The sequence below is a fragment of the Platalea leucorodia genome, assembly GCF_965183815.1.
Source record: "Platalea leucorodia genome assembly, chromosome: 1".
In the NCBI taxonomy this organism is placed as follows: Eukaryota; Metazoa; Chordata; class Aves; order Pelecaniformes; family Threskiornithidae; genus Platalea; species Platalea leucorodia.
The window spans coordinates 120,201,597-120,216,536 of NC_138823.1; the positions used below are offsets into that span (position 1 = coordinate 120,201,597).

The 14,940-nt window shown below is 41.6% G+C and overlaps 1 protein-coding gene across 3 annotated transcripts in view; it reads right to left on the reverse strand.

Annotated features, from left to right (window-relative positions):
- Positions 1 to 14,940, reverse strand: part of FYCO1 (FYVE and coiled-coil domain autophagy adaptor 1) — a 53,225-nt gene that overhangs the window by 27,240 nt on the left and 11,045 nt on the right. For 2 of the 3 annotated variants that reach the window (XM_082318910.1, XM_082318909.1), the window contains exons 3-12: positions 14,588 to 14,694; positions 13,339 to 13,464; positions 9,532 to 9,638; positions 8,506 to 8,649; positions 7,630 to 7,723; positions 4,594 to 7,224; positions 3,438 to 3,530; positions 2,279 to 2,397; positions 706 to 873; positions 125 to 274 (exon numbers count right to left, since the gene is read on the reverse strand). In XM_082318910.1, coding sequence (XP_082175036.1) covers positions 125 to 274; positions 706 to 873; positions 2,279 to 2,397; positions 3,438 to 3,530; positions 4,594 to 7,224; positions 7,630 to 7,723; positions 8,506 to 8,649; positions 9,532 to 9,638; positions 13,339 to 13,464; positions 14,588 to 14,694 — 3,739 coding nt within the window. The remainder of the gene's footprint in view (positions 1 to 124; positions 275 to 705; positions 874 to 2,278; positions 2,398 to 3,437; positions 3,531 to 4,593; positions 7,225 to 7,629; positions 7,724 to 8,505; positions 8,650 to 9,531; positions 9,639 to 13,338; positions 13,465 to 14,587; positions 14,695 to 14,940) is intronic. The other variant, XM_082318911.1, reaches the window with a different exon arrangement.

A 14,940-nucleotide genomic window follows, 5' to 3' on the forward strand; every position in this document is an offset into this window, starting at 1 on the left:
TCCACAGTGTCCTGTATCAACTGATTTTGACCAATGAACTGCGAACATTAAGAAGTATTTCATCCATGTAACGATCACACTGAATTTTGCTTTTGAACAGCGTAATAAAGTTCAACGAACTGACCTGCAGTGATGTCGGCGCACCATCCATGAGAACTCCCTCTGGCAGTCCAGACAATGATTAACCTCTGTGTCCCCCTGCCACCTTTGCTCTGCACTAAGCTTCTGCTGGAACTCCAGAGCATCTGATTTTTGCCACAAAGCATCCTTATCTCTGCAGAGACACAGTTAAAAGAAAGAAAAACACATAGAAATTATCAGTGCCGGTTTACTGTTAACCAACCTCAATCTGAATGCTGGTGAAAGCTTCACAGTCAAAATTGCTTTGCTGTAACTTTTGAGGAGCTTTCAGAAATAAAGACAGATGAAGAAACCTACCAAAGCTCTTGGGAAGGGGGGGAGAAAAATACATGCCATGCAGAGAACTACATATTTTTGCAAAACAGACAGCAAATTAAGGAGGAGATACTACTGGGTGTTATATTTTTGACCGAATTATGGAAATGCAAAATTTCAACTGCTGATGAACTTGGCCACTACCTGTATCTTCAATTCAGGAATACAAGACTGAACCACCTAGGCACTACCCCTTAACATCCTAAGCTAGGATTTTAATTTCTGCTTGCTGTTTATTTTAATGCCAACCTGATAAGTTCTATCAAACGTTCTTCAAGGAACTGTTTTGTTCTCGTCAGGTCATCCAGTTCAGCAAATAATTTCTGGTCGCTGCTGTCTTTGTCTGCTGCCACCTTGCTGAGCTTCTCACTGTAATCCAGGACCTTCTCTTTTGCTTCATCAGCTTCCTTTTCGATCCTGATCAAATACAAAGGCAATTAAGAATCATTTTTAGCTCATGTGCATTCAAGTGTTCCCCATGGAAGAAAGGGGTCCTCCACCCTGATAAACAGGTAGTTTCAGTGACATTGTTCTCAGTGTGCATATTTTTTGTAGCTAGCCAGAATCTCTCCAGTTTTCTGCATCGCTGGAAGTGCACACAGATCCTTTGTCTGGTGAACACAGTCAGCAATCAGCAATTTCTTGGATGCCCTGCTGATAATGAAGCTTACGATGGGTACCACACTGGGAATAAAATTAGTGTCTTTGGAAGCTAAGATCATCAGCAGCTGCAAACTGAGCTAAACAGGGAAAGTCCCATAGCTGCAGGTTGCCCAGCATTTACAGGTTGCACACAAAAGGGCCGTTTAACACATACTCCTCCATAGCCTTCATGTTCACAAAAGGGAAGCAAACCAGTTTCTCACTATATTCTTCTAACGCAGATGCAATTCAAAAACTAAAGTTTAGGACAACTCAGTTCACTGCACAGTCAGTGGAAAGAAGAGTCCCCAGGAAGCTTCCAAGAATGTAAGTCTTGGCTTGACGATATGGCAATTTCAGTACTGTGAGTCCTAGCAACGGATCAAAAATGCTACAGCAACACAACACGAAGGGCTGAGCTGGTCTGAACTCAGTCAGCCAATTCAGCTGAATTCAAACATCTGGATGAGTTAGATTTTGTACTGACAACCTTCAGCATAGATCAAGAATCATCAGTCTTCCCACAAAGACAGATGATATCACCACAAAAATGTAAAAACACACAGGCTTTGGTTAACCCATTAGACTCTGTATGAGCCCATGCCTCATGAAGACCTAATTCAGACTGCCAAATAATCCACACCACACAGGCTGACATTACAGACCTTGGAAACATAGCCTGCATTAGATACTTAAAACTGATAAGAAACCTGACAAAGACATGCTGGATGTGGTCCCATTCAAATAATTCTTACTGATTCCCTGAAACTTCATGGAGAGGGGAGAAAAAACAAACTGTCAAAAAGTGCAAATTTTCCATTATCAAAAAAAAGAGCCATTATTGGTGTTTTAATTTTGTGACTAACCTATAAGGTAAAAGGAGGTCATAAAATGTCAAGCAGTTTCATAAAGGAAGACATACAATGAATTTACATCACCAGCTAAATTAACAATACAATAAAACCTAAACCTTGCATTCATGTGTGCTGTGTAATTTACGTTATTTCTCATCTGAAGTGTCAGTCTGACATTCCCCATCAGTGCCCATGTTCTATTTGCCCTATATAAACCCCGTGGCATATGCTACTTCACAAACCACAGCAATTTTCAATATGCTTTGGTTATTAGCCCCTTGCTTGGCTTACAATTAACAGCTTGTGTAAAGAACCCAAACTCCCACCTTTCCAAGAGTTCTCTCAGAGACGTCACTTCCTCTTCCTTCTGCAGCCGAGCAGATTCTGATGCAGACAGCTGCTCTCTTGCTTCATCCAGCTTTCTAGACAAACTCGTGTTTGCAGCCTAGTGAAATAAATTACTGTATTTCCTTACATGTAAAAACAACACCTTACCAAGCATTGGACAATTACCAAGACACCTAAACAATGCTTTAGAAGAATCAGTTAAAGCCAAACCACCAATTAAGTTATTATTGTATAAGTAGACACTAATTAGTTGTGTACTAGTGACTGATTACTTCTGTCACACTGAATAAGGGATAGACTCTAAAGTAAGACAGTATTAAGCCTGTAATTCTTATTAGTCCATGTCAGTGGAGCTTTTGCCTCCTTATCAAGGGAAATTTCTCAAAGATAATGGCAAAAGAATACACCCTAAAAGTTTTTTCACCACCTAAAAGCTTCAAAAGAAAAAAAAATAAAAATGAGGAAAATGTTGTTTATTAAAGCTATATGGAACATGAAGGACAATGGTAAAAAAAACTTCTTTCACAGCTAGCCTCTCCAGAGAAGTCTGCCAAACTCGGAGTCCTCAGGGAAGATACCTAACTGCATCTAAAGGTGTACGTATTTCTGCTAGCAGGCAAGGCCACGTTCAGGAACCTTAACTTTCTTCTTTCTGGACTCCTTACATCTCAATATGACCCTCATAACTCAACTGTTTGATAAACACATTGCAAAAATCCTATTTTTTTCCAGCTGGGTTATTTCTCAGCCAGATTAATTCTCTGATTCAGTGCCCCTTACAGCCTGCAAACAGTTGGATCCACACTTGTGGCTGTGTGCAGTGGGCATGCAGGGCCTAAGACAGACACCTTTTAAACCTGTACCCCCATTTAAGAAGTGTACACACAACCAGGTCTTAGATAAAACCTGACTAGCTTTCAAAGCAGGACAAATCCTAAGTGCCATCATGCTTTTCGTAATCCCTGTTTCAGTATCTAACTTCTGGCTGCTGAGTATTTTGTCTGCAGCACCTGTATTGACTCAAGGGCATTCTCAGACTCACAGCCAGTCATCAGAAATGCTGCCTGCCTTCTCAGTTGTAACACTAATGCCTGCTGACACAAACACCTCTGTCTTTTAATCAGATCGAGCACCTACTTGTAACTCTGCAATCTCTTCCTCTGCAGCATGCTGTTGTCGCTTCTGCTCCTCAAGCTGCTCTCTTACTTTTCCACACTCTTCACTGACAGCCTAGCAGAGAGATTGAGCCAGGAGTTAGCATTCCTCTAGTGGCCACCCCTTCATCTACGAAATTCCCAGTTGTGAATCACGAGTGCTCTTACTGCCGTGTATGGGATAAATGCAGCACCACTGTCAGGCTCATGAAAGACAGCTAAAGAGACACCCAACTCATAGATTCAAGGAAACTCCCCTCTGTGGTGGCAGACCAGCTGTGTTTTACTGTTCCTCGCTATGGGCTATACAGTTCTCAACAAAAAGAAGGCCCAGCTTGCGAACCTGCTTTGGCTCAGAAGAGTGAGATAGCCCAAACCATACCAAGATTTAAGAAGCCTTTATGAAAATGAAACATAAATGAACATACGCTATTTTCTCAAACTCATGGGATTTCTGGATACCACCAGTGGCATGAGCCTCTGATCAGCTGCCAGTCATCTTAAACATTACCTCAGAATGGCAGCACAAACACAATAAAATCTTCAGCCTTTAGGTGTGCTGTTTCACATGTACAGGGCTGACTCATGTTCTCTGGAAGCAAAACTTTGATCTTCTCGGCTGCTACCTTGAGCAGTTGAAAGCAAAAATACATGAGGGAATTAACCGCAAAAGTATCTGGTGTCAGTCTAAGTTTGCTTTCATCAAAATCAGTTTTAAGGAGAAGTAGTGTTACAGGTGTGGGGAACAGGTCTTGCAATGTTCCTACCAAAAAAGAAAAAAATCACAGCTGTGACCAGAGGGAATAGTTACAGAAGACACCACCTTCAGTGCCAACACAAGAAATCATCACCCTCTTCATTACTGGCTGCCTTTTCCATATCACATGGCCTCTCCACTGTGCTCAGATAGTCACACTACACATCTCCAAAAACACTCTGAAGACTTATTTTACCTCAAATAGGCCTAGGTCATGAGTGTAGAGATATTTTCAGATTCCCCAACTAAGGCTAGTTGCGTGCTAGTCTCAGAGCCTGACCAACACAAACCTTAGGATTTCATGCAGTAATTGCTGCAGCAGACAGTAAAGCAGAGGAAATCCTGCACAGCTCCCTCAGCTATAATAATCACGTTAATTTACCTTGAATTTTGTCTGATAATTTAGAATTTCTGTGCTCATTTGAAATTTTATTGCAGACAGCTCTTCTTGGCTGGTCTCTTGGAAACTCTGTGCCTGTTTCTTTACTGTCTCCAGCTGCAATTGCAGACTTGGGACAGCTGCGGCACATATTTGAGCCTCCTCTAATTTCTCTTGCAGGCTCTTGTTCTCCTGTCTGAGATCAGAGATGTCAAGCTTCAGCTTCTCCTGTTGCTCTGCTGCCTGCTCTTCAAGTTCTTTGAACCTTTCTGTGGCCTGGGCTAACTGCTCTTCTGCATCCACCTTTTCAGAGGTCAACGCACAAATCTGAATACCAAGTTCAGCCATATCTGTGTTGGTCCTGTGGAGGAGATCTTTGTTTTCTTCATTTTCCATTCTAGCAACTTCCAGGTACTGCTTGACCTTGGATAGCTCTTCATTCATGTTCAGCAAATTATTTTCCAGCTCAGCTTTTTGATGGGCTGCTGTCTCCTGCTCTTTTTTCAGCGCTTCTTCTCTTTCTTTCCATTGCACCAGTTCTTGCACATGGTTTCTGTTGAGTGACTCACTTTGCTCTTTCAGCTGCTGGACAAGCGCCTTCTGCTCACCCAAGGCAGTCTGTATGACTGCCAGCTCACCTCTCATCTGCTCTCTCTCATCAGTGGTCTGCTGAAGCTTGACTCGCAGGTCGAGGACTTCTGCTTGCAGCCTAGACACTTCACCTCGGCTGACCTCCAACTGCTCGTCACTCATGGTCAGTCTGGAGGCCAGCTCTTTTGCCTCCTTCTCCAGAGAAGCCGCCTGCTGTAGTTGGTGTTTTTCCACTGATTCCTTTTCTGATGTGAGGGATTCAATAAGCTTTGTCTGATGAAGGCATGTCTTTTCAACACTGAGCTTTTCGACCTCAAGAGTCTCTGCTTTCTTCCTATATCTTTCAGCTTCTGCTCTTAGCTGCTCACACTGGCTCTCCATGCCTTGCAGTTCCACTTCCTTCTCTGTGAGCTGTGACTGGAGACTCTCTTTGCTTTCCTTCAAGGTGCCCAAGCTTTTTTCCATTTGCAAACTATGCTGTTTGGCACTCTTCAGCTGTCCTTCAAGTGAGGCATAAGACTCTTTGGTGGTCTCTTCTCTTTGCTTTAGTTCTTCATAGTCTGAGTGCAGAGCCTCTAATCTCTCCTCCAGAATTTGGCTTTGCCTTCTGGCATTCTGCAAGTCTTCATCCAGCTGTTTGTTCTGGCCCCGGAGCTTCTTCTCTTTTTCATCAACTGACACCAGGGCATCATCTATCTCGCTCTGAAGCTGTTTCTCAGAGGCTCTCAGACTGGCTACCTCAGCTTCCAGGGAAGCTTTAGAAGCTTCCAAATTTTTCAGCTTCTCTTCCATCTTCTTCTTGGACTGCTGCAAATTTGCATTCTCTGCTTTCAGCTTCCTGCTCTCCTCACCCATTTCGCTCACTGCAGAGTTTTGCTGCTCCATCTGCTCCTCCAGCTCCTTGACTTTCTGGCTGAGATGCTCTTTCTCAGACAAGAGTTTCCGGTTTTGCTCCTCAAGGCTACGCACAGTCTGACTCACCTTTGTTAAGCGACCCTCCTGTAGTTCAAGTTGCTCTGCTTGCGATTGGGCTTCCTGCTTCAGTGCTCCTTCCCTCTGACCATACTCCTCCTTAAGTTTCTCTTTTTCTTTCCTTGCTCCCTCAAGATTTTTTTCCAGTGACCCCACCTGAGCCAGTGACCCCATTACCTGGGTCTGGAGCTCAGCCATCTCCTTTTCTTTCAGGGTCAGGGCCTTCTGAAGTGCATCCATTTCCTTTGCCATGGTTTCCAGGCTCCCAAGCAGCTTTTCACTCTCTTCTTTGGAGTCAGCAGTGAGGCGATAATATCTGGATTCCAGTTCCTTCTGTGCCTCTTCTTTCAGCTGCAGCTCTTCCCTTGCTGCTTTCAGTTGAGACGCATGTTCGTCACTGAGCCTTTGCATATCTGCCTTTTCCTTCTCTGTCTCCTGAAGCTTCTCTAACAGTGCCTGTACCTGTAGGGCAGAGTCACAGTGGGCTGTGGCTTGCTGTCCCTTTTCCTCCAAGGCAGCATCAACTTTTGAAAGGAGGTCGAGGTTCTTCTGTTCTGTGGAACTCAGCTTGTCTTTGAGCTCATTGATGCAAAGATCCTTCATAGCAACCAAAGCCCTAGAGGCCTCCAGCTCCTGATTCAACATCTGCAGTTTTGAGGCACAGTCTTCCTTGTTGGTCACCAGCTGCTCCAACTTTGTTGAATATTCCTTTTGCTGTTCCACTGCATTCAGTTCCAGTGACTGCAGGCACTTCTGCAGGTCAAGAACAGTGCTCTGAGTAGAGTGTGAGATCTCACACTGCTTCTGTAACTCCGTGATCATCTTTGTCAGACGGGAGTTCTCCTCACTGTAGTTATTGCTCTTCTCCTTTTCTACCTGCACCTGTTCTTTCTGAAGGCTGACAGTTGCCTGGAGCTCCTGGTTTTCCGTTTCTAGCTGGTGAATACGATCTTGAAGTTCCCTCTGCCTCAGCTCAGCCTGGTCAAGTTCTACACGCATCTCTTCAAAGCCCTCAAGGTGTTCAACATTTAGCGAGCTATTTGCATCCGGGCTGGAGGGGAACTCTTGGGCCTAAATGAACAGAAGGGGAAAAACAGAAAGTTTAAGAAGTACTAAACATGCATCTAAATGGTGTACTCAAATGAGAGCAAGTTCAGCTTCTTAATGCACGGTGACGTTGTATGTTGCGTTCACAGCACTACAAGATATCAACTTACAGGAAATGGGTCTTGTTTTCACAAAAGATAAATGAAAACATACCTATCTGCAGGCAGTCTTCTGAATATTTTTTTTTCCTCTACAAGATTTGCATGTTTAGTTGAATCAGCTACTGGAGAATTCCCTTTACTTTTAATTAAGAACTCTTTTTGTAGTTTACCATCATAAGAGTCATAATCACCATAAAACTACCAAGCTCTCCGGAACTACGTCATTAATCTACCATGCCACATAAACATTTATTTGTAATTTGCTTACCTGCAAATAATTGCTCACTAAACTGCTCATGCTGGAACTGCGACTTGGGGGCTTCCATAAATATGCTGAAGATCCAAGCGAGGACAGTGTCCTCCTGTTGATCACAGAGAGAAACAACATACAAGAGAAGTCTAAGCACACACATACATCTCTTTCTACTCTTACATATAAGATTTATCCAGCTGTAACTACCACATAGAAAAAGATATAACTGCACCTGGTGTCTGGGCCAACAACCACTGAAGTTGATGGAAAACAAAATAGGGATATTGAAGGCACCTATAAAAGATTATGGGGTTGGTAGCCATGACTTCCCACATCCACAAGAACCAACGCAGCTTTACTCTAAGAAATTGTATTGCTGTGTGGTGGCAGCTCAATCAGATGGTGGCAGCATGCAGCCCTAGAAAACTCCCACTGATACAAACGGCTCTGGATAAGACCTAGTAGTTTTTGTTATTTCCCCCTTTGAGGTGGGATCAGGCTGTGGTGACTGCATATTGTCATCTCTACCATTGCTGCAAATGAAGTGCACTGCTTAGCTGTTCAGTCACTACACGTCCCAGCTCTTAAAACAGAAGGAGCTAAGAACATTTCTTCTTGTGCCTGTGAAGATGAGAATAGCTTGGGATTTGGGCTAAACTGTAGTTAACGGGAAGTACTCCATCAGAGAGCATCAACTCTGATCTCTTGTATACAGTTTATTGAAAGAAAAAAAGGCCGATTTGGTCAAAGACTCTAATTACACTGAGAAAGTGTATGCCTGCTCTGACACAAGCGTTCCTACCTTCAAAAGCAGAAGCTTTTACAGATTCTGTAGCAGGCAGGTATTTTATGGCCCTGTTAATACAAAATGACAAAGTGTTTCTATCTTACCTGGCAAATGCTGGCCAAGCAGCATCTAAATCATAGCCTCTTGATGCCAAGTCAAACTGAACATCAGTAAGCTCATAGAGTTGACCGACAATGTCAGAACTCATTTTGGAATTCAGAAATGGACTTCTTGCATAGTACCAGTCACTTGAAAACAACAAAAAAAATTAAGTAATACTCATTCATAAGTAAAAAAAAAAACACCAGTAGCAGTTTCCCTTGCAAAAACCTCCCACCACATCATTATTTACTCCACCCCAGAAAAATTATGATATGCTATTCTAAACGCAAACTGAAAACAACCAGACCCACCAACCAACATCCCATCCCTTTGACGTGAATGAAATCAAACAGCTCAATGAATTCCACGGAAATATCTTTAAAGGAGCCCCTACACAAAATATTTTTTGCTCTAGTGCTTGGGCAAAACACTGACAAGACAAAATATTTGCTATACACTAGATAATCACACAGTAAATACCTGAAGCACACACTTAATACATCAAAAATGAGGGACAGAAAGCAGCAACCAGCGTTAAATACATTGTGCAAACAGCTGGCTTTTTCTAAAAGCCCTACCAGTGTCCCTCCAAACAGCTACAAACTATCTTCTGTGTTCCTTGGCCAGGGGCAAGCTGTTCTGTGTGACAATCCACAGATATATGCAAATGCTTTGTGGGGCTTTGCGCAACATATCCAAATTAATCCTCCCTTATGATGTACAGCACAGAAGATCAAACCCAGGATCCTCAATGCTTATAAAAATGTCACCTTTGAAACTGACATTAGAAGCATCAGCACCACCCACTCCATACACATTTAGCTGTAACAACTTTCAACCATTATCAGCCTTAGATAGGTATGAACCAGTGACCCAGGCCAAAAGGTCTATTATCCTTCCTATCCTATTACCAGCTCTCTAAGCTGACCATTTGGAAGGGTTTCAATTTCTTTCAATAGCTACTAGGTGATGTTGCTTGATCACACTAAGCAAACACCCATTAGTTAACAAGGTACTTTGTTATTCACCTGGTCACCTTGGTGTTCATAAAACATTGCTGCAAGGTGTCTGCTAGCCTTTGGTGAACGAGGGAGTAACGAAGAAATGCTCTTCCTTTTCCAAGAGATGTTCGTAGCTGGAAGGGAGAAACCACAAGAAAAGAAAATTCTAAATATCATTTGTAATCATGTAGAGACATAGCCAGAACAGCCTACATACCGACACAAAAAACCCCACAATAAGCCACTAGTTGTAAAGGAAGCAGTTAAGAACTGCCACTGAGAGACACCTTCTTCCAACACTGTCATTGGGTGGAATCTTTTTTGAATGACAAATCTGTATCCACAGCTAGCTGTTGTTCTGTTGTTCACTTTATAATAATATAAAAGGCATCGCAGGACCAGTGAATCGTCTCCTGTACTGAGTACATGAGCACAGACTATGCTAAGGGCAATTCCCAATATAAGGCAAAATCTCAACGTGCCCAGCAAAGCCAGAAGTGACTGCTTAGGTTGGTTAAGATGTGTCTGGCCACAGCTGGAAGAGCTTTAGGGCAGATCTAGTCATAGAACAAAGATGTACACATATACAAATATACATCCCCACAGACACAGTAACCCCAGACAATGCAAAAAGCCTTTCTTAATACTTAGCCGTTAAGTTGATAAAAATCTAATTCTTACTTCAGACCAAGAGCAGCTGCATGACTGAAATGAATGGATCTTTTTATGAAGACAGCTGTTAAATCAACATAAGGGGGATCACAAAACTCACCACTAATTTTTTTATAGCTACTGACTTGGGGAATTGATGTTTTGTTTTGTCTTTTACATCTGAGCTATTTGTTGTCCTACAAAAAAACAAAACACTAAACAGTAGTGTTTCATTTCTCCTTTCCACCAAAATCAGTAATCAATTTAGGAATGGAAATGAAAGTGATTAAAAGAATTTCTTGCCAGTCAGCCATGCTTCTAACCAAACTGCTCATCCAACTAACAAACCAATTAATGATTTAAAAATGGAGGCCAAGGAAAATATTAGGGGGGGCTGAGGCTCAAGTTAGTAGGTTACTGTAAATTTTGCTTGAAAAGTTAGTGTGAAAGAAGGCTCAAAGGCCACACAAGCTTTCTCTCCTGATCAGTATTCCACCGTGGTGACGTGAGAGCAATGCCTTAACTCTCAAGTTTCCTTGGTTTTGTTGTTACTGGGCTTCTGCGCTCAAGTAAGACACAGGTTCCTTGTTTATCTCAGCGATCCACTATATAAAAAAATGTTCCTTATAAATGGAACAATGAAATATGGAGCAAAGGAAGCAACACCTTTTACTGCTTTTTGTTTTGAATTCTATAGGACAGAAAGTGTGAAATAACATGGTCCCAAAAGGCTAAGTACCCCAGAAACAGCAAATTTAATTTGTCAACTGTTTTTCACCCTCATTCACCCTGTAGATGTCTGAATATTTCTTCAGGGAGATGCCATCCCTGCCCTGTGCACAGAAGCTTAGAAGTGTTTTTCCTAACTAGGCATATCTAGCGAATATCTTAAGAACAGTCAGAAAAAAAACACTGGAAGCCACTGAACTAGCCCTATCCTTATTCCCATTGGTTTATCAATTTACACCGCAATGCCTTTTTTAAGCATGGAGATCCTAGAATGGATGTATGTGACGAGAAGTAGAGGAAAATATTTACATATATGCAGCTACATGTAGCCAAAGACTATTTGCCTGGGAAGCAAAACCATGCCACCTCCTGCTAGAGCCCTATCAGAATTCAGGGAGGCAAGCCATGTCTGATATTCTCAGTGTTTCAATGTTGACTGCAAACACTGTAGCTGAGGTGCAATGTATGGCTGTAGCGCTGTATGGTGTGCAATGTGTGGCTTTAAAGACTTGGAAAGATCTGTATTCAGTCTAATCACCTTTTGAAAGGGAAACAACCAGAACTCACTGCTCACCTAATGCCATCAAGGACAAGGCTCTCTGTTTAATTAACGGCTGGGCAGTTTCCAGGGTATTCCTATTTGCTTCCTTGCTCCACCTCTCTAGCATATCATGCACCCTAATATTAGAAGTGTTGCAGGCAAAGCAGAAGAGGAGGCATTATGCTGTTAAATGTTTGACCATTCTTAAAACGTAACTGCTGTTACCCTTTCCTCCTTGTTCACTTCCATCTTTGAAAGTCAACAAGTACTGTTCAGTGAGAAAATAAATGACATCTGGAAACCTTTATGTTCTATCCAGCCAGGCTCAAACATTGGCTGCTGATTTCCACCTGTAATGAAGGGGAATAACCAACGCTTTTTTTCTGTCATCTGTCATTTCATTTCTGGACCCGAGTCTGCCAGCTCAGTTATCTGAAATGGTTGACTGATGTTTTTTAGAGTTCATATTCCTAAACCACAAGCTAATAAAGTTAAAAGAAGTCTTCCACAAGGTAATTACTATGGCTGCACAGAAATTGACATAGAAAATGTCCTTCTTCCAAACAGTAATTTCTGATATCATGCTAACCATTAAACAGCCATAGGTACTGACGGAGGAGGAAAAAGCAGAGCAGCCTTTACATGTGGTAATATGCAGGTGATACCACAGCCAACAGACTGTCGAAGGCTACAACACAGTCACCTTTGCAGAGAAATTGGATTGGCTACTGCTGCTGAGAATTTAGGGGCCAGTAGCTACTGTCAGAGGATCTTTCCTGCAGCAGCAGTCACTGTCCTTCCCCAGTCTTCCTGGAAGTAGTGGGAAAGTCAAACCCAATTTCCATGGCTCTCCCCTGCTTCCCTTCCCAGTGGTGAAACAAACTGGAGCCCTTCCTTGGCTTGTTCGCCTTGGAACAGCAAAATTCAATATTGCCTGAATTGCTGAGAGAAGAAAGTGAGGTATGGAACACAGAGCCTGCCTCTGTTACAGTATCATGGCTCTCTTTCAGATGGCTCAAGACAACATTATTAAGAGCTGCTGTGGAGGAATTGCTAAGACAACAGGGAAATCTGCTGTAAATAGTGACTTGCTAATACAAGTTAGCACTGCTCACAGATACCAGAACTGAACATCAGGACAACGCTGGCTGGCACCACCACACCAACGCCTCTTTTACCCACTAGGGAAGTTCTTCTTCAAATGGTTCTAAAGACTCGGACAGGATCAGCACAGAAAGCTTCTCACTGCACTTACTTCACCCACTCATTGAGCTGAAGACATAACATAGCTGTTGCAAGATTAAGCTTTTATTACTATATGTAATAAAAATAAAGCTTTTTGTCCTGATCATGACAGCTTACCCGAGGGAATAATGACAACCATCCTGAGTCATTACATCATGCTATTTGACATGGTGGAACAAAGTTGAGACAGAAGATGAAATGCTGCTCTCAGTCAGCCTTCCTCAACTCTACTGACCAGTTGAAAAAGTCTTAAGAAATGTCAAACATGGTGAATCTTTCCTCTTATTCTTAGAGCAAGTCCTGCCTTAAGCTGTGCTAAAGAGGGCAGGCTCTACCCTTGACTTAGTTTTTCATTCCTTTTTAGAGAAAATGGCACTAAGTTTATGAAAAGGCAGGGCACAACCAGAGACCAAAAGGACCATTCACTTGTGTAAGTGGTCTTCAAAATAAGTAAGAGTCAGGCTATCTAATCCTATAGAATTTACTGCCCTAGTAAAAAAGAGTAATCTTGCATTTTTATACTTTACATAAGAATTAAAAATAAAAATTCCCAACTTTTTTTTTGCCATATGTTAAAAGCAGTGTATTTTCTTCTGGTTTCTGCTGCTCTCTGAAAAGACATACCAAAACATAAACCACATATTATGATGCTTATCTGATATACTTACTTCCGTAATAGACTTCACGAAGCGGATTCCATCATTAGCTCCTTTGACTTTTGCTAGACAGTCGCAGAAATAATCCCAGTAGTCTTTTCTGTTCCCCAGCAACGTGTTTTTTTCTTTCTGGTCAAACTTAAACATGGAAAACAAAAAGCAATGAGCAAAACTTAAATATAAATATACTTATATACAGCTACTTGGAATTCTGTTCCTCTCCCAGCAATATGTGCTTTCATGACTCCCCTTAGTTTTAGCCAGTGTATTCACAAAGGAAAGAGACATTGTACTGCACTGATGCAATCCAGCAGTTACAAAAGCTACTTTACAGACAGTAACAGATAATAATGTTCTGGGTCTAGTTAAAACACAGACATCTCTTCAAACCTGCTGAAACAAAGACTTGCAGAGGATTCAGCAGCTGTTCAAGAGCAAGGAACTAACAAGCAGCTGCTGAGAGACCTGCAATCAAGTGTGGCAATAGCACACATGTACATACCAGAAAAACCTGCTCTAGCTAAATCACATTCAGAGCAGCAATGCAGTGAGGGTGTGGACTGCATCTTGGACCACTCAAATCCCAAAGGATTCTTCAGGTTCTGCTGAAGCCTCTGCAACCCAATTAAAACTCCCTTGCCTAGATTAAGGCCAGATTAGCATGTCTTTGTTGCAATCAGTGACATGATTACAGTATGTGTAGACACGAGACTATGCAAACTGAATTTCAGTTTGCCCAGCAGTGTCCCCTTTTACTAAACTTTTGAGGATGGCCAAAAAGCAGCATTCCGGATTAAAAATTAGCCTCTTGCGCTAAGCTTTCCATACAATAAAAATGAATTTCCAAAGTGAAATTGCTAAAAATTCTGTAAATTACTCACATCACTATATTTGCACTGTGAACAGCTTATTAGTATCTATTTTGCATTAAAATGTTGTCAAGATTTCATTACCACAGTTTTTCCAAGATAATTTAGCAGGATATATCTTTAAAATCAAGCTCAAATCTTTCATATCAATAGAAAAATGCCTTACATTCTTCAATCAAACTGCCAGCACTGCCTTTTGATTACATTTATTTACTTTCACTTGAAATAAGTGCAATAAGCAGCACACATTTCAGTCCACTTACTGAAAAAAAAAAAGACTCAACGGGATATTTATGATTATTTGAGTTAAACCCCACATACTGAAGAGGCAATAACGGAAAACAAGGCCTAGCTTTCATGGTGGATTACAAATGACACACATCACTTTTTACCTGTAGAAGGTACTCAAGCTTGTAGGAGAATTTTTGCAAATTGACACTGTCATCTGTGATTGGTTCCCCTCCTTCTTTAAATTCTTTACTTAATTCAGTCACAGCATCTTTAAAACAAGACATCAAAATGGTTAACTAATGCAAGAGAGATATAGCACTGAATCCATAAACAACTAAATAAATGGGTTTTCTGCCTGGACATTATGCACGTGTATTCAGTTTCTTTCAGTCCAGCTGTCTTAAAAGCTTACTGATATGCTTGCAATTTAACACCACCTATAAAAAAAATAGAGCTCAAGTTATGTATACCGCCTATTTCTTCTTCTTAAAAAGAGCAATACTTCCTTCTGACA